At 30.9% G+C, this 18,867-nt stretch overlaps 1 protein-coding gene across 1 annotated transcript in view; it reads left to right on the top strand.

The window, feature by feature from the left end:
- LOC129225133 (RNA-binding protein 39-like) overlaps positions 1-18,641 on the top strand; it is a 38,209-nt gene extending 19,568 nt beyond the window's left edge. Inside the window, exons 6-14 of the mRNA XM_054859694.1 lie at positions 734-775; positions 6,239-6,350; positions 6,433-6,525; positions 6,842-7,039; positions 10,270-10,335; positions 12,015-12,219; positions 13,170-13,311; positions 15,623-15,807; positions 18,441-18,641. Coding sequence (XP_054715669.1) covers positions 734-775; positions 6,239-6,350; positions 6,433-6,525; positions 6,842-7,039; positions 10,270-10,335; positions 12,015-12,219; positions 13,170-13,311; positions 15,623-15,807; positions 18,441-18,526 — 1,129 coding nt within the window. The 3' untranslated portion in view covers positions 18,527-18,641. The remainder of the gene's footprint in view (positions 1-733; positions 776-6,238; positions 6,351-6,432; positions 6,526-6,841; positions 7,040-10,269; positions 10,336-12,014; positions 12,220-13,169; positions 13,312-15,622; positions 15,808-18,440) is intronic.
- The last annotated feature ends 226 nt before the right edge of the window (positions 18,642-18,867 follow it).

Here is an 18,867-nt window from a genome sequence, read left to right as displayed (position 1 = left end):
AGAACAAGTTTGAGATGGAGAGAAAATTCCTCTCAATAATTAAAATCAACCATTGAGTTTTATGTTTCAAGTACGAAAAATTTTCTTCTTTTTTCATATTTACCGGGTGCCAGTTAGCTTGGCCGACTAAAGAAAAACCTTGGCGACTAGTTTTTCAGAACAGGAAGCATGTTACACTGAATACCCAAAGCAGAATACTTTACGATGTTATTTTTGTAATTTACGATAATTTTAGATTTTTTTCTAATTTTAAGAAGTTTGCAAAATTTCTGCAAAATTCTATCTTGAGTTGGAAGATATTTGTAGAAAATCTGCGGTTTCTACAGATTTTCTCTACCGCAGTTTCTGCAGATTTTCATTACCACAGTTTTTGCAGATTTTCTGCATCACAGTTTCTGCACCGCAGTTTCTACAGATTTTCTGCAGAAATTTCACTGTAATTTGCAGAATTTCTGCAGAAAATTTGTCAGTTTTCCTCTCACATTTGAACAGAATTGTTCTGCAGCTCAGGCATCTGTTCTGCAACGTACGTCGCAAATTTAGTAGTATTCTGCTTTGGGCCACTGAATTTTCCTATAAACTCTAAGGAATAATTTGTCTTGTGCCTAAATATTCTTCTTGGTGACTTAGGTTTTACAATTTTTGTCGGTCTCTGCGCGTACTCAAGCTGTATGCTTTGTGTGCTTTAAGGATATGTAAGGGTGCTTAAACATTGAAATTTTTTTTCCATTAGTGAAACATCTGATTCGTTTGGGAAACCTTCAAGATTGCACAGGTAAGCAAATTCCAATCTTTTTTTTTTAATATGTAGGGGAAGCTGCTGAACCCGCGGACAAAATTTACTTTTCAATTTTTGCTGGTCTCTGGGAATGAATAATCGATCAGAAAATTTTTCTGCAGAATCTACAGCTTATCATCTAATTTGGCAATTTTGGCAGGTGAAAATCTCAAAGCTTTCAACCTCAAAAATTTTTTTTTCTTAGAAACCATCTTTTTTGTCCGTGGGTACAACCCGTTCACCCCACGGACAGGTGCCTTTGTACCCATGGACATATAAAAAAATAATATATAACTAGGTCTGAGGAACTCAATTATACTCAATACATTTTCGTAAGCCATTTTATGTTGAAATACTTCAAACATCCATTGAAAATAACATTGCATAAAATATGCAGCAGAAATTATACTTTGAAAATTAATTGAAGTTTTTTCCCCTTTTTTAAATTTTCCTTAATCATTAACATCAGTGAACTCTTTAAAAAAGTTATTAGTCTTAAGAGAGTTAATGATGTTATGAATAATTAATATGTTTTTAAACAAAAAAAATACCTAGATTCATGATAGTATGGCTCTCTATGTGCCTACATAATACCTTCAATTTATATGCAAATTGAAATCTTTATCCAAAATTAACCCATCACAAAAAATTCAGTTTAGATTAAATCAACAAAAATCTAGAAAAGTCGACTTCAAATGAAAACCGATGGGATTTTTGGTCTGAAGATCCTAGAATAGGTGGGGGTTACTTCAACACTATATCTTCAAGCCCTACTTCAAATTCATCATCATTGATAAAAGCAAATTTCGAACGCTGATGACAAGGAACCATTTTGAGGTACTTCACATTGTAAGAAGACTCAAGTGTGACCCAAGGAGACTAAAAATTGCTGTCTGTCGGTACAGGTGGTTGTGTGTCCTTGGGTATAAAGGTATGCCATTTTGGTTTTGCAAGGCAGTCACATCGACAAGACCACAGTTTTACAACATAAAAAAAATCAGAAACAAAACCTTCAAAATATAGGGAATCATGATACCTACAACAAAAATGAATAATACAATACACAACGGACAAAAAAAAATTGCTCATGTTATTTTTTACTTACATCCTACCAAAGCCGAAAAAATGTGATAAAATCTTAAATGTTCAGTTGATGGGGTTGAAAGGAGGTATTGGAGAGGACTGTGACACACACGTTGAACCCCAATTAGGATCCCTCTCGACAATACCCAGAATTTCCCGACCAACGGCCGTAGGTACAACCGTTCGTGGGTACAGCAGCTTCCCCTATTCTTTTCATGTGCAAGTGATTGTATTTTGAATGCACATTTCAAATACATATACAGTTCAGGATAAAGAAATAGGGAAAGCTGCTGTACCCATGGACAAAATTTACTTTTCATATTTTGCTGGTCACTGTGAAAGGACCATCAGTTGGGACATTTTTCTCTCAGAACCTACAACTTATCATCTAATTTGGCAATTTTTGTCAGTTAAAAATTTCAAAGCTTCCAACAGCTATACAGTAAAATCCCGCTACAACAAGTACTGGTCGAATTAAATATCCATTACAACAAACAAAACATTGGGTCCTGTTTTAAACCCATTAGGATACTGTATAAAAAATCTCGTAATAACAAAGCGATTTTTCTCAAAAATTCGTTGCAACCTAGTGTTTTTCTCAACTTCAGTTTGAATATTTTTTGCTTACAGTTTGAGTAAAAACTTTAAGGCCAGTAAAATTTTTTGAGAAATTGGACACATCTTTAACTGAGGATCAAAACATAATTTGATTGATAATTATTAACCTTAAATGCAAGTAAAGAAGACAAAAAAAATCATTTGTAATTACTTCATTATCAGAAAATATTACGGATCAGCATTTGAGCCTGAGTAAAATCTTTAAGGCCAGCATAGAAAAAAACACAGGAAGAAAAAAATAAACATTTAGAAGCTTGTGTAGGAGCTACTTCTTCAAATTACTTGAAATATTCTTGTTTTCATAAGTGAAACAAGTTTTTGACAAAGTTCGGGATCTATTTTATACCATTCATCTTCGACAGTAGGTTTCAGCTCTATTGATGAAGTAAAATGGCTCCCATTTGCATAAACTTGTCTTGCTATGTTGCCCAATAAGATTTCGATTGGTTTGTGATCTGGAGACTTAGCTGGCCGTTTCAAAGTTTCAACATCGTTTACTTGGAAACAATTTTTTGTAGTTACTCGAATGGATAGATGCATTGTCTTGCTGATATTTCCCATGTTTTCCAGCAATAAACATTGGTTTAGTAAAAGATGACTTACGAGGACATTTTGTTTTGCTTCTGAATTCATTTTACCTGGAACAAACGCAACTGGGCCCATACCATTGTAAACAAAGCACCCCCAAGTTATGACAGAGCTTCCGCCTAATTTGGCGCTTTGAAAATTCGTAAATCATGCCAATAGTACTTCCATCCATCTGGTACTTTCAAATTCCACTTCTTTCGTTAGAAAAAATTATTTTTATCCATTGGTTATCCTAGGTCATGACTTTCTGGCTAAAGTTCAAACGCTCTATTTTGTGCCGATTCAATAACTGAAGCTTAGCCAATTTTACCGCACAAATAAAACTTTCACACCTTCTAATTGTGTTATGTATCGTCTTTTGACAAACATTTAAGCCTGTTGTCTGAATAAGTTTCCCGGTTGAGTACTTTCCAGTTGATGAAAGTTTGTAAACTTTTCTTTCATAACTTGAGGACAAAGCTCTAGTGCACCACCAGTGTTCCTTTTACAATAATTGTCTTTCAATCTTAAAAAAATTATTGACTTCAGTCTTCGATCTTCTTATTTTTTTTCACAAAAGTACAGCTACTCATCTCCATTGAAGAAAACGCTTCAGTCTGCCCTCATTCATGACCAGATAACTTCTTACCATTCAACATCTTCACAAAGAGCACTAAAACTTCGAAGAAATTAATGAAAAAGTTACAAGTTGAAAGGTTTCCACATTCTTATTAACTGTTGTGATATTTATTACGGTAAATGTACATGTAACTTTTAAAAAATACTAGTATCCTTAAAGTTTTTACTCAGGCTGAAGTACTAACTTTGAATATATCACTGTTTTTCTGATAGTTGCATACTTCACAAAACTTGTCTATTGCGTTATTTCTTACAAATGAACATTAATCTTACTAATATTATATATGCGAAAGTTTGTCTGTATGGATGGATGTATGGATGTATGGATGTTTGTTACTCTTTCACGCAAAAACTACTGAACGGATTTTGATGAAACTTTACAATAATATAGCTTATGCATCAGAATAACACATAGGGTAGTTTTCGTCCCGTTATGGGGGCAACACCCCCTTAGGGGGCAATAAAACACAATTTTTGTATAAATTCTCTCATATTGGGATGAAAAAATACTTGCACATATTTACATTATATGTCCATCGAAAGCTCTGATTTTTCTGTTGAAGATGGCACCTGTTCGAAATTTCTAAGTAGAATAAAAAACGAGTTATGAGCTTTTTAGATCCATGTTCGAAGGCTTTCCTCAACTCAATACAGTATTTAGTGTATCATCTCAACTCCCTGTCGATAGCGACAATTGTTGTATTGTTGACTTTCTTTGCTTTTCGTGATTGTTCAAGGCTTTTCTCAAGTCAAATCTTGAAGTAAGATTTTTGCACAAGATTGGCAAATAATACATGATGTGGCTGATGATTTTCCATTTAAACAGAACTTTAATGTAATTAATGGTTTTTATTATTATTTATGCTGATTGAACACTTACTCATTATCCAAACAACCAGCAGATCGCCAAAACTTTTGCAGAAAGATTTCCGTAGCTGATGCATTTGGCAGTTTTTTCAACGTTGCTGTTTTTGAAGCCGAAGACTACGTCATAATGTTTCTGAGGTTTCACCATGTAAACAAAATATCGCCAATCAAAGAATTTTCAAAAGACTTTTTTTACTGTGTTAAATAATCCAGCAACTAAATTAAGCAAATCCATAAACAGCACAAAAACTTCCATTAATTTTCCTTTTTGCACAATTTCAAACAATCACCAAATTTTATTACTTATTTTGGTAACATTTCGGATGAAACTGTTTAGCTCCATTTTATGGTCACCAAAAATATCTCAGCATCTGGCGACGATATCTCTGTAACGAAAATTAATATCATATCGTTTTACAAAGTAAGGAAAGAATGGGAGAGCATCATCGAAGGTACCCCGAAACGACTTTCGCAAATTCGGTAAAATCGCACCAAGAGCCACAATGATTGAAATTTCCCGAAATAACTAAAGCAAGTATAAGGGGATTACGAGCGCAGCTACTTTTTTTAATCACTTCGTACTTCATTAGCCATACAGAGAAGGTTTTAGACTCCATGTTAAAAAAAAAGTATCAACAGATTAATCTTTTTAAACATGAGAAGATTAATTTCATGTTTTTTAAATTTGTATATGCTTAAATATAGTGCTTTCGGTTCTAAATCAATACTACTTTCTTCTTTATACTTATTGCTATTTTAGTTTTATGGGTAAGGAAGAAACTCGATTTTTAATCACGTCAAAAAGATGTGTTTTAAATTCTTTCATTTAAAACAGAAAACAAAAGCAAATAACGATTTTTTCTAATAATTATTACTGACCCAGGCAACGCCGGGTACTTTTGCTAGTACTTAATAATTCAAAAATATTAAAATCCTTTCAATTTCATTTTTCTGTTTTCTCAGAATTTTTTTACTGACCTTAAAGTTTTTACTCAGGCTGTAATGCTGTTTTCAGAAACTAAAAAGCGACTTTTACAAGCCGTAACATGAAAGTTGCGTTTGTTCTTTCAAAACTGAGCCATTCAAGGTGGAAATCCGCTCATGCTGAAACGTATTTTGATGTGTGACATTAAAAGCTTGTGTGTAGCCTTGCACAATCAATTTCTTCGCACCTAACCTAAGGCACCTTGCAAATTTGCAAGGGGGTCAGAAAGTTTTCAACTTTTCTTGTGGTCAGTATAAGTAAGGTTCATGAATTAGATTATTTTTTAATGTCCCCTTTGACCAAATCTCCCTCCAAAAGAAAATAGCATCACTTTTTGGGATGACGACCAATGAATAAAAGTTCAGTGCTTAATATTTTTGTCTTAGTTTTTTCAAAATAATTAATGTGTTTAATTATATTTAGATTGTTAGTAGCAGTAAATGTTAGATATTTAATTATATTAGACTGTAGATTTGCCAAATTAACACTTTTATTTAAAAAAAAAGTTAAGTTTTAAGACGATTTCAAATATTCCTTTACAATAAAATATTTTACCCGTCCTTTGGAGTTTGTTGCAATGTTATTTCACTGTTTTAGGGGAAAATGCACTCTTTGCTTCTCATGAAGTTTGAGAAGTTTAATGCTTTTAATGTTGTTTTAAAGTTAAAATGAAAGCATAAATAGTTTTCTCTTTAATGTAGGAATCCTGATTTAACACCTGAAGAAAGAGATATGAGAACTGTATTTTGCATGCAGCTGTCTCAAAGAGTTAGAGCACGAGATCTTGAAGAATTCTTTTCACCCGTTGGAAAGGTATGTTTTAACTAATTAAAGCCATGTAATTTGCTCTTTTATCTGTTTTTGTTTCTTGATAAATGTTTCGTTTTAAATTTAGGTCCAGGATGTAAGGATTATTTTAGATAACAAAACTCGACGCTCTAAAGGTATTGCATATGTTGAATTTGAAGATACTTTTTCAGTATCCTTGGTAAGTAAATTTATCATAAATTCAGTTTTATTACTATATTTTTAAACTAAACTTAAGCAGATGTAAACATGCATTTGGATTCATTATTGGAAAGGCAAGAATGGGATTTAAGTTAAGTAACTATGTTGTGAATAAAAGTTCATGAAAAATAATTTGAAAAAACTAATGACCAATACTGCTTTTTTTTTTTTTTTCTCCTTCTTTTTTTTTTTTTTTTTTTTTTTTTTTTGTTCAGATGTTTATTACAATTTTATTACATTTATAAAAAGTTGCAATTGTTAACTGTGAAACCTCAAGTTATTCTATTGTATTTCAGGCTATGGGTTTGTCTGGAAAAAAATTACTTGGTATTCCTATCATTGTTCAGCTTACCCAAGCTGAAAAGAATAGAGCTGCAGCAGCAGCTATGACTATGGCAAGAGGAAATGTCGGCCCAGTGAGGTTATATGTTGGGTCTTTACACTTTAACATTACTGAAGAAATGCTCAAAGGCATTTTTGAGCCATTTGGAAAAGTAAGTGTGTTATTTTTAAATTCAAATCACTCTTTTATTTATGTGTTACTTTTCCTAATTGGATTGTTAAAAAATTTTAGAAAAATGATCACACACACATAAACACACAGTATATTAATCATGTTTTAAATGATTTGACAAATATCTATTTGTAATTTTCTTGAAAGTAACTAAATTGTTTGTAAGAGATATAAAACCTTTTATGAAAAGGCATTAAAGGTTTGAATGCAGCAAAAATGTTCGTCTCTATTATACTTCTCATATAATGTAAAGAAATACACTCCATGTAGATTTGAGTAATTTGTGTAGGGGCTATTGTTCAAAATATAAGAATAGATAAATGGTTTTCTTGCTAGATTTTAAGAATATGTAACTTTTAAAATCATGCAATTTTCAAATATATCTCATAAATTTAGAAATGCATTTTTGCAACTGAAGAGGGAAATTTATTTCTCAATGTGACTGAAAATATTACTATTTGCTTAAATATAGTACTCAAAACAGTTGAACAGTTTTCAGAAATATGTTACGATTTTGCTACAAAAAAAGATGATAGTTACGGAAAAGTTTATGTATGTAAGATTTTGGGGCTACAGTTAGTGAGCGATATAGGGGTGAACTGAATCTGAGATGGCTTCAATGTCCAAAGCGATTGCGGTTATAATGTGTATTAAATGCATTTAAAATGCAAATGGTTATAAAAGAGAATATTTAAATCATTGAGAGCAAATGTGGTGTCAATTTTTTTTAATGATTTACATTTACACCATTAGAAATTAGTTTTAATCTCATTCTACTTCATGCCAAGGTTAAGCCATCTGCCAATAGACAATAATCCTAAAATTTAAGAACAGTAGTGTTTTGTGCTAGTACTGAGCAATTCAATTACTAAAAATCTTGTTTTATTGACTTACGCCAATTTTGCTCTCAACAGTGCATTTTATGAAAGTGTATATGAATTCAGATAAGCTGCTACAAAAGAAAAAAAAAATTCCTACCCAGTTAATTATCACCTGAGGAAGAGTACCTCTTTTTGTGAACCCTTCTAACTTGAATTTCGTGTGGTGATTTTCAGATCTTGTGTTTTAATTACTTGGATCTTCTCACTGTTTTACTATGACATAAATAGCAAATTTGTATGTTTGGTCAATTAGACCATCGTTTCAAAGTTTTTTCGAGTGGTTGGTGCAAAGGTATTTATATTCAATAATCGTTTCTGTATATCAAATTTTTTTCCAGCAATTTGCTACTTCGATATATAGAGGTCCGATTGTGTTAGGAATTACAGATTTATTGTACAGTAAATATTTAAATTGCAATGTGATTACTTATTAATGAATTTTAAGTCTTTTTTTTTGAAATTAGTCTACATTAAAAACTGATTACAGAAGTGAGCTGTATACTTTGTCATTCTGAAGCAGCAACAGAAACTGGTTTGAACAGTTGAACTCAATATTTTTGTCTTCAATTGCATTAACAGCATTTTTATGGTAGAGACATTTATTTGAATGTGCAATTTTTTCAGGTATTTAACATTATATATATATTTCCTCTTACAGTTGTCTTGAGCTTTTTTTTTCTTAAGTATTTTAACCTACTTTGATAGCCTGAACTGTAAATTGTATGCAATGGCATGGTATAGAGGAAGGCCTTTCTTTTATCGTTTGAGAACATCTTCCAAATAGTACATTTAATTATTCTGAATTATTATTGCAGACTAAAATCTATCTCTTAAACACATTAATAAAATCACTTACAATTTCAAGAGCTTTCTCCCTTTTGGTATTCCAAGACGTCTAGAAAACGTGATTCAGTTCTTGGATGTCTCTGTCTGAGGCGTCATTGTATATTAAGAAGTTAATTTTATATTTTTAGAATTAATCTCCTTACGAAATCAATAGGTCAATAGTCATACAAAATCAATTTTTTGTATGAAGTACACAATGTTTTTGCTTTTGAAGACTTTCTTAGCATACATTATCTGTCATAATCCTGCTTTTTGCTTCCGCTTTTTAGTTGTTGCCATAAACAATGCAAAAATGAATAAATGAGTTGGTAATCAATTTAACAAAGCATTTTCAAGGCTGAATTTAAACAATCATGTACGAGTATATGTGGATGCTTTTAAAAGCTTTCATTTTTTCACTATACTTAAAACAAAATTGATTTTAAATTCGAGCATACAAACCAGCAATAATGATTTTTGTTTTCTAAATAAGGATAGGTAACAAGAAAATATGTTTTAACTTTCAAAATTTTTCACCTCAAATAAATTTTAAACCCAAAAAACTTGAAAATAAAATATAAAAATGTTTTTCAATTCTAAAGACTTTCTATAACCTTGTATTGCACTAAAAAGTATGAATTAAACTAAGTATATGATTTCTTGATTGCAACACCCAAAAATTGAAATTGATCTCAATATATCATTGTCTCAGAGCAACAGTAAGATATCTAATCCCAGAAATAACCTTAAGATATCTTACTGTTGCTCTGAAGCAATGATATGTATGTTGATGTAAATTCTAAAGCTGCCAATAAAATTAAAATTAAAAGTTTGAAAGAAGAAATCTAGGCAATGTAATAAAAGCTATTCTTACAGAGCTGCAGACCGCTTATTTCTCAATTAATCAAATTGATTGTCCAGAAAGAAGATGACAATTTCTTCATTTGGTATTGATCAATATAATTATATTTAATTTGTTTCTGAAGTAAATGTTTTAAAAATGCAATGCATTCTGGAAAAGCCACTTTACCAGGATAGTGGGGTTTATTTGGGCTGGGCACGGTTGGGCAAACTCCGGGGTTTAACCCCTCCAATTGCAAAAATTAAATAGAAAAAATATATATATTTAAGTTAACTTAAGAGAGTTCAACAAAAAAATTTTTTCAACATTTACTGTTTTTTAATGTTTTTGGATAATTTATCTCCGTAAAAAATTTAAAAAATTCAAACCTCTCCTCTTTTAAAAAATCTTGGGCATGAACTTGACTTATTGAAGGTTTCAAAAAAAATCTGCAAAAACAAAAACTACTTAATAATAAAAAAACTTTACAGAACAGCTTTCAGAGAATTTTTTGTTTGCTTCCAAATTTATATTCCTTTTCAATCTAGGACATAAGTTTTTGGCTTTAACTGAATGGTTTGTCAAATTGTTGTGCATGCTTATTGGGTATATTAACCATTGTATAAAAGATGCTAATAGGTTTTTTAATTCCTTTTTTTCTAGATAGATAAAATTGAATTAATAAAAGATACAGAAAATGGACGATCAAAAGGTTATGGATTTGTAACGGTAAGCTTGCTGACTTAGTATTGGTAAAAACATTTATTCTATTGTTTTTTGAAAGTAGTTATTATTAATATTTAATGAGTTGCTGTGTAAGCTTGCTAGAATTGACTCCCAATGTCATGAAATGACAGATAATGAATTATAATTTGGGGTATTGGGGGGGGGGGGGCTCTGCTAAGTCCTACACATAGCCCTGATCACCATTGTAATTTTTTTTTTCTTTTTAACAAATAAATTATCATAGTATCACAAATGCATAGTTGATATAATTTTAATGGAGGCTGACAGTAAGTCATCCATAATCTCACTTCTTTTTGCATTGGAAAAAAGGTTCCTTGTTATTCTGAAACACATGTCTGCAATCAGTTGCTAATTTGTGCTGTATCAAGTTTGTGTGTACTATCATGAAGTAAGCTTCAAAAATATATAAATTAATTTTATAAATAGGTTATGTCATTCAGTTTTGGAAAATGTCAAGTGCTTCATTGAGATCATCTCATGACAATGCTTTTGTTTAATTAAAAATAATAAGAAGAAATGTGGAATACTTCCTTAGTTAAATTTTTCATACTTACACTTAATTTGATATTTTTGTAACTTTATTGCTTACAACTGTAAAAACCAACTTATAATGTTAGCATATTTTGTCTATTTAATCTGTTGACACTTGCTGCCATAACATTGTGATTTTGCTTTTGGTTGATGAATAAATTTCTAAATTATTAGTTTTCAATTTTAATTTTTATAAGTGAAAAAATTGAATCTCAAGATCTTTTTTTTTTTTTTTAATTTGTTAAATATACTGTTTAGTTGATATTAAATGTAGTAAGAGATTTAATGTTTCGAAGTTTCTGATGTTTGAAAACTGAATTTAGGAAGTTTTCTGCTCCCCCCCCCCCTGCAGTAAAATTTGTGAAGTTGTGCCTATAATTTCAATTGCTTAGAATTTCCTAATTGATGATTTTTATTTTTGATAAAAATAATTGTTTTAAATTAATTTCAATTTTAAAAGAATGAGCTTCTTAAGTTAATAAGAGAAATTGACTCAGTGCTTCACTGAGTCAATTTCTCTTATTAAGAATTAATTAATTCCTCTTATAATTTCTCTTATTAACAAATAATTTCTCTTATTAAAAATATATAAATTAATTTATATATTTTTGAAGCTAACTATGATAATTTATTTGTTAAAAAGAAAAAAAAATTACAATGGTGATCAGGGCTATGTGTAGGACTTAGCAGAGCCCCCCCCCCCCCCCCCCCAATACCCCAAATTATAATTCATTATCTGTCATTTCATGACATTGGGAGTCAATTCTTCAATTTTTAGGAGGATGAATTCTTAATTTATAGAATGAATCTTCAAATTTTACTGAAGGATGAAATATGAAGATGTATATGTACCCCTATCTAATGAAAAAGGACGTTATAACAAAAAAAAAAAGAAAGATTGCAATATGTCAATATTATCTCTTAATTGCTGAACCGACAGACAAAATTCCCTGAACAAGAAAATTGTTCGGGAGGTTACAGTAACCTTCCACCAAAGTGCCCCTGCAAAAGATGAAGTTACTCTTATTATCTATTAATATTATTTTAGCTTTGAATTTTTTTTTAAATAATTATTTCAAATTAGTATGCACCAGTATTCTTTTTAATTACACTTTGATTTGTAATTACAGTTTCATGATTCAGAAAATGCCAAAAAAGCCTTGGATCAACTGAATGGTTTTGAATTGGCTGGAAGACCCATGAAAGTTGGCACTGTGACAGACAGAACTGACTTTACACAAGGACCATCATTTTTAGATACAGAAGAAATGGACAGAGCCGGCATAGATCTTGGAGCTACTGGACGCTTGCAGTTGATGGCTAAACTTGCTGAAGGTTTGTATCTGACTCGAAGGGAAATGGATTTTACCATTTTTTGTTTACAACGCCTCTCACAAATACACTTCTTCATTTTCATATTTAAACCATTACTCAGCCTCACTTCCTTTATGTATTATTTTTTATCCACCATATAGGGATCAGGAAATATGAACATCTCATGACCTTAGAAACAAATTTTATTTTAGGTTTGTTCCCTAGATACACCCTTGATAACATAAAAAAAAAGGTTAACTATTTTGAAGTGTCTCATTAAAAGTGTTTCATGCGTTGAAATAAATATAGTTACATATTGTACATCTGCCTATGTGTACTTTAGTTTTTTTTTCTTTCCTCCTTCCCTTATGGACTTGGTTTTATCTCTTACATTGTAGCTGGATTTTTTTTTTCATTATAAATTACATAGCTGTAAACTTTCCCAATTTGTTTGGCTGCCTCCTAAATTTTTATCAAAACAAAATTTTTAAATAAGGAATTTCGGAAAAAAAATCCATTTAGTGAAGCGATCGCAAAACAAAACATTCCTAAACAAGTATGAAAAGAGTATATATATCTAGTTTCACTTCCTTTGCCTACTTTTCAAAACTTTAATCTCCTAAAAATGTTCCCAATTTTTCTCGAAATGTCCTCAATTTAAACTTGCTTTAAGGAATGTTCATGATCACTTATAAAAGAGAGAACAGACTTATACCACTTTTGAAAAAATTTTAACCTAAAAGTTGAAGATTTCGAATCTTAAGGCTTGATTTTAAAAATCTCTACTTAAGTTTAAAAAATGTTTTTTACACTCAAACTTCTTTCATTAATTTCTCCATGCTAAGTCTCCTTAATTTTCACTTTTCAATATTGTCAGCTATGAAATTAAAGTTATAGGCATCGAAAAAGTTTTTGTCAGTATAATCAAATAACTATAGTAAATTAAAAGGAAGTATTTTTCTTCAATTCAGGCACTGGTTTTGAATTGCCTCAGGCTGCCGTCAAAGCACTTCAGTTAACTGCTCAAGCTCAATCTTCACCGATGGCTGGCAACCCATCAGTTTCAGTAGCAACGCAATGTTTCATTCTATCAAATATGTTTGATCCTGCAAAGTAAGTAAACCTGCTTGCAATTAAAATATTTGATTTCTTTTTAAATCTAGTATCTAGTATTTATCTTGTATTTGCTGTGATATTGTTATTGTTGAGAACCCAGAGACAGTTTTATATTTAACCCTCAGTATTGGAATTGGGGATGAATTGGTTCCGAATTGTCAGTCCAGGGCTGCTTTCCTGAAAAAAATTCTCTTTTTACATAAATTTGGTCATGCTTCAAGATATAAATTGGCGCTGGAAAATTTATTAATTAAGATTAATGTTCCTAGCTTATCTGGAAAAACTACTCTTATTCAGTAATACCACACCACTAAAATTGAACCTTAGTTGTGGATAAGTAGTTAAATATTTATAAAATTGTGGAATATGAGTGAAGCATGCTCTAATTTGATTTGCACAACATAGGACCAAAGCTACTGTACATTTATATTTCAAATTAAAAGATAAAAAATTATGGCATGGTAAACAGGGTTGCCACGCACCTGGAAAATATGGAAAACCTGGAATTGTCTGGGAAAATGAAAATTACCTAAAATGGTCAGGGAAAGTCACGAATTGTTGAAATTTCTGGAAATGTCAGGGAATTCCTTCTCAATTTTTGCAGCTGATGGGTGAAATTGTTGCATAAAAATGTGGAAGTTCAGCTAAGAGAATTTTCCTGATAGTTGAGAGGCAGGAAATTCAATCTCATTTTTAAGTACTAAATGTAATAAGGCTACAAAAAAAATATGAAAATTATAAAGCTCTGATTTATATACTAATTACATTTTATTTTGCTTTTTTTTTTTTTTTTGAAGAAAAAAAAATCAAGCCATGCTTAGCTGGAAATTGCTAGTATTTTACCAAAAGTACGTGTAGTCTTAGTAGTATTTTAATAGCCTTCATTCTCCTTTTTTTTCTTTTTCATGAAATGAATAATCATAAAAGTTTAAAATCTCAAAATTTTAGCTTTTATAGGTTAAAACTTGCTTTTTAGGTAACATGTCAACGTTGAAAGTGACTTCACCGGAAATTCGTTTAGTATGTTTTTCAGTTCTTATGCATCCTTCAAACTTTTCCATTATTTCAATGGTTGAAAGTTATTTTTATTAATTCTGGATTAGAATGACTTATTTATTTATTTATTTTTGCAAACTTTAACTGTATTGATTTAATTAGTAATTACATATTTTTTTTTGTAAAAATACTAAATTGTAAAAAAATGAGCATTCAATTTTTTAGTTCATTTGCTTTTAAAGCTAAGGATTTGTAAAAATTCTTTTTAAAATAAAAATTAAAGTTCATTTTAGAAGAATAGTGTAATAATTTGCTATATTCTTATGTATTAAGAATATAAATTTTAAATTGAATCATCATTGTAGAGAATATTTAGCATACATTTTTATTTTTGAAACATAATAAACTATGATTTTTATGGATCCTTGCTTGCCAAAGAAAGATGTTATGATTTTATCCCTTTATCATAATGCTGATAATTTTTTCATATGTTTATGTTAGCATTGAGATGAGAATAGTGGTGATGTCTGTTTTGGAAACATCCAATCATGATTTTTGTTAAAACGTTGATGTTTTGATTTTGAACATTTTTTTTTAACATCAATGTTTTTAAAAAGATGTCACACCACTTGTTGAGAGTGTAGTATCAAGGGCATGAGGGTCAAAATTTTGAAAGAAAAGTCTTGTAGCATTATGGACTGACGGAATGCTGTTATTCATGCTGCAAGGAGGGAGGGAGACTTAAATCAAATGAGATTTCTTACAATATTCTGTTATGCTAGAATGATCCCTAGCACATATCATCTTGCAATAAGTAAGATAAAGCGTAAAAAAAAAAGTGGTAAACAAAAGTTTTGAGCAAAATAAAATGTTTGCGTTGAAAGGGAAACTTTTGCACACAATTGCAGAGATTTAAAAAATGTAAGTATTAATTGGAAATATCTGGTCTTTCAAAGCATTTGTAGTTAAATTTTAAGTTACTTAACCCAAATTTTGATAACAATTATTGATAATGCTTTAAAGCATTATTTCGTTAATACAGTAGGTTTATATACAGTGAAAATTATATTGTATTGATTTTAAATAACATAAGTTGACATTCGTTATCCTGAAATTTTTTCTAAAATCGAATGGAAACCCTGGAAATGTCGGGGAATTTCATTCTTGAACTTCTGTGGCAACCCTGTATAAATGCATGTTAATAATTTTGTTTTTCTTACGCCTCCCCCTTTTCCCAATGGAGATTTTTGAATTTTATTAAAAGTACTAGATGAGTTAATTTTTAGAGTTTTTGTTTCGTTCTTTATCACAGGGAGTCTGGTCCAACCTGGGACGAAGACATCAAAAATGATGTAATTGAAGAATGCAGAAACCATGGTGGAGCTCTCCATGTGTTTGTTGACAAGAATTCTCCTGAAGGCAATGTTTATGTCAAATGCCCTAACTTAACAGCAGCAGCTGCATCAGTTGCTGCCTTGCATGGAAGATATTTTGCTGGTAAATATCGTTGTTTTTATATCGTTCTTTCTGTTACCCCAGTTTCGAATAATAGCATTACTAGTAATGTTTCTGACATTCAACAGTTACAATTCCATTGTAATCCAACTTTTAAGATTATAGGTATAATCCTCATATATATATATATATATATATATATATATATTATATAATAGCCAATGATCGAGTAACACTCCTGACGTCATCAACAATCAACTCGCGCCATGGTATGATCATTTGATAATATGTTTTGATAATGTTTGACATGCAGGGATTTTTTTTTTTTTTTTTTTGACAAGGCTGAACTGGATCTGCTAACTTAACTGTTTTACTGGTAACATTTTAAGAGGATGAAGAAACGTAAAAGTGATCAACAATGAATGCTATCTACTGGATTTTAGGTTTAATCCACTGGAGTTAGGGTTAAAATTTCAACCATCAAAGTATTACCAAACAGACAATGGCTTTGTTCAAATGTAGAAGCAATTTTCTAGTCCTCATATATATATAATAGCCAATTCACTGGTTGAGTAACGCTCCTGAAATCATCAAGAATGAAACTCTTGCCATTGCGTGAAAATTTGATAACATATTTTGGTAATGTTTGACATGCAGGGATACATACTTGCCAACTCCACTATTTTTAACGGGAGACTCCCATTTTTTGCTTTTATCTCCCAATTTTTACAATTTTCTCCCGTTTTTGCAGTTTTTTCAGTCAATCATCAAAGTTTCACTTTCTTCTCAATAGATGGCGCCCTTTTCTAGTCTCCCAATGTCAAGGAATAAGATTTTTCCCAATTTATAACTCATTTAGAAAAAAAATTTTGGAAGCTTTCCTCATTGCATGTTCAACGAAGCACATGCTTTGCCGAAAATTACAGCAGATTTCAATTATTTTGACAGTTTGTATTGTACATATTTTATTTTCATTATACAGTGAAACCTGTGTAAGTTAACCACTTGCAGTTCACTACTTTAGTGGTCAACTTACAGAGGTTGAACTATATGGTATTTAATGGCTAATTCGATGTCTGAAAAAAGCGATCAACTTACAAAGGTGGTCAACTTTACAGGTGTATATAGATTTTTTTTTTTTTTTCGGATTTTAGTAATTAAGTTTTTGTGGTTTTTTTTTTTTTTTTCTTTTTTTTTGGTAGAGACTGGGGAATGTATGAAACTTTAAGCAAATTCACTCCTCATTATTTGGTTTTTCCTTTGCAGTACATTTTTCTTGCTGCTACCAATCAGCTTACATCTGCAAAAAATCCCCATTTCACTTTAGATTGCTATTTAAAAGCATAATTTAATAATTCTGTTGTGAAGATATGTCGCTGGTGAATCACCTATATACCTTTAGTGGAATCTCCTGTTTTTTTTTTTTTTTTTTTTTTTTTTTGAGCAATCACGATTGCTTATTGTTCTCGCTTGACTGTTTTTGACGTTCCTTTGATTTTTCCCACCGTCACCCTACGCACCATCACCGTTGACGGGCTGCTCCTATTGCGAAAGCCGTCTCCAGGTGGCATCCATGTCCTACACACACACGCATACATGCACAACTACACACACACAAACACATACACACACGCATACATACAGACATCCACACATACACACATTCATGCCTGCACACAAACACATATGCTTACACATACATACACATACCCCCCCCCACACAGACACAAACACACTGCCTACACAGACATACACATAACACCTACACACACATACACATAACACCTACACACAAACACATACCCCCACACACAAACGCCTACATACACACACTCGTGACTGCGAAAAACATAATTTGAATTCAAGGTGTCAAAATTCAATTTTTTTTTCCTTCGAAAGTTGGCAAGTATAGGGAAATGCTTTAAAATTGTAACAATAAAAGGTTTTCAGCAGCCAGCCTCAAAAAAGCTTGCTAAGTTTTTTATCATAGTCCAATAGAAATATGAATCTTTTTAATGAAGTTATTCCCTCAATTTTTAAGAATATCCCAGTGTCCAAAAATGAAGAAGAATGAATGAGAGAATTCAATGCTTACAAAGCAAAAATGATCAGTGAGTAACATGTGGAAGGGAAGCAATAAATTCAATTTTAGAAATACAAGACAAAACATTGTCCCAAAGAGTCTGAAGTGGCTATTCAACATGTGTCGGTTCCAGTAAATAACAAGGAACGAACAAAAGTTTTCTAATAATACAAAAATATATTAAGCAGTGATTGAGGAAATGTAAATGAAAATAACTACGTTCTGGCTCAAAATTTCGTATGTTTAAACAAAACCAAAGATCGAATTTTCCTGGTATGATTAAAGACAATTTTTATTTATTCCATGACTTTCATTGCAGAAATTGTATATTTCGCTGCATTCGTTTTTGATTCCATGAAATTTCTCACCAAATTTCGATCTTTTTTTTATGCAGTAAACCTGCCATTTGTACTTATGAAATCAAAATGCTACTTATACAATTGTTACATCATCCAGAGGTCAAGATGTTAACTTTAAGAATTAAACTAAGTATATCAGAAGATGCAGCTTCACTTATTAATGCAGTTGGAATTTACAGTAATAAAACTTAAATGTAATTTAGTATATTAGTAACTTGGAATTTTTCTTGCAGGTCGTGTAATTGTTGCTGCTTATGTACCTGTGGTTAATTATCATATGTTGTTTCCAAATGCTGCAAATGCAGTTACATCTCTTTAATGTAAAAATTATTTTCATTAACTCTGCTGTTATATGCAGAGTATTTTATGTAAATTGTTTAAAACTTGGTGATAAATCACTGATATATCATTTAGAATAAAATTTGAAAAATGCATTTTCCTCTCTGTGTGTCTGTATTGTATAGTTGATTACTAACTAATAAGTTCATGTTCATATATATACTCTTCATATTAAAAGAAAATTAACTTTATTCATATTAAAAACTTCAAATACTAATGTACTTCAAAAACCATCAAATATCTGCATATAAACATGTTTTTTTGGCTGTTTGATTAAACTATTTTCCTTATACCTTGTAACAGCAATTTAATATTCATGTT

The sequence above is a fragment of the Uloborus diversus genome, chromosome 6, assembly GCF_026930045.1.
Source record: "Uloborus diversus isolate 005 chromosome 6, Udiv.v.3.1, whole genome shotgun sequence".
NCBI lineage: Eukaryota > Metazoa > Arthropoda > Arachnida > Araneae > Uloboridae > Uloborus > Uloborus diversus.
Note: the sequence above shows the minus strand (reverse complement) of the source record. Positions and strands in the feature narration are given on the sequence as shown.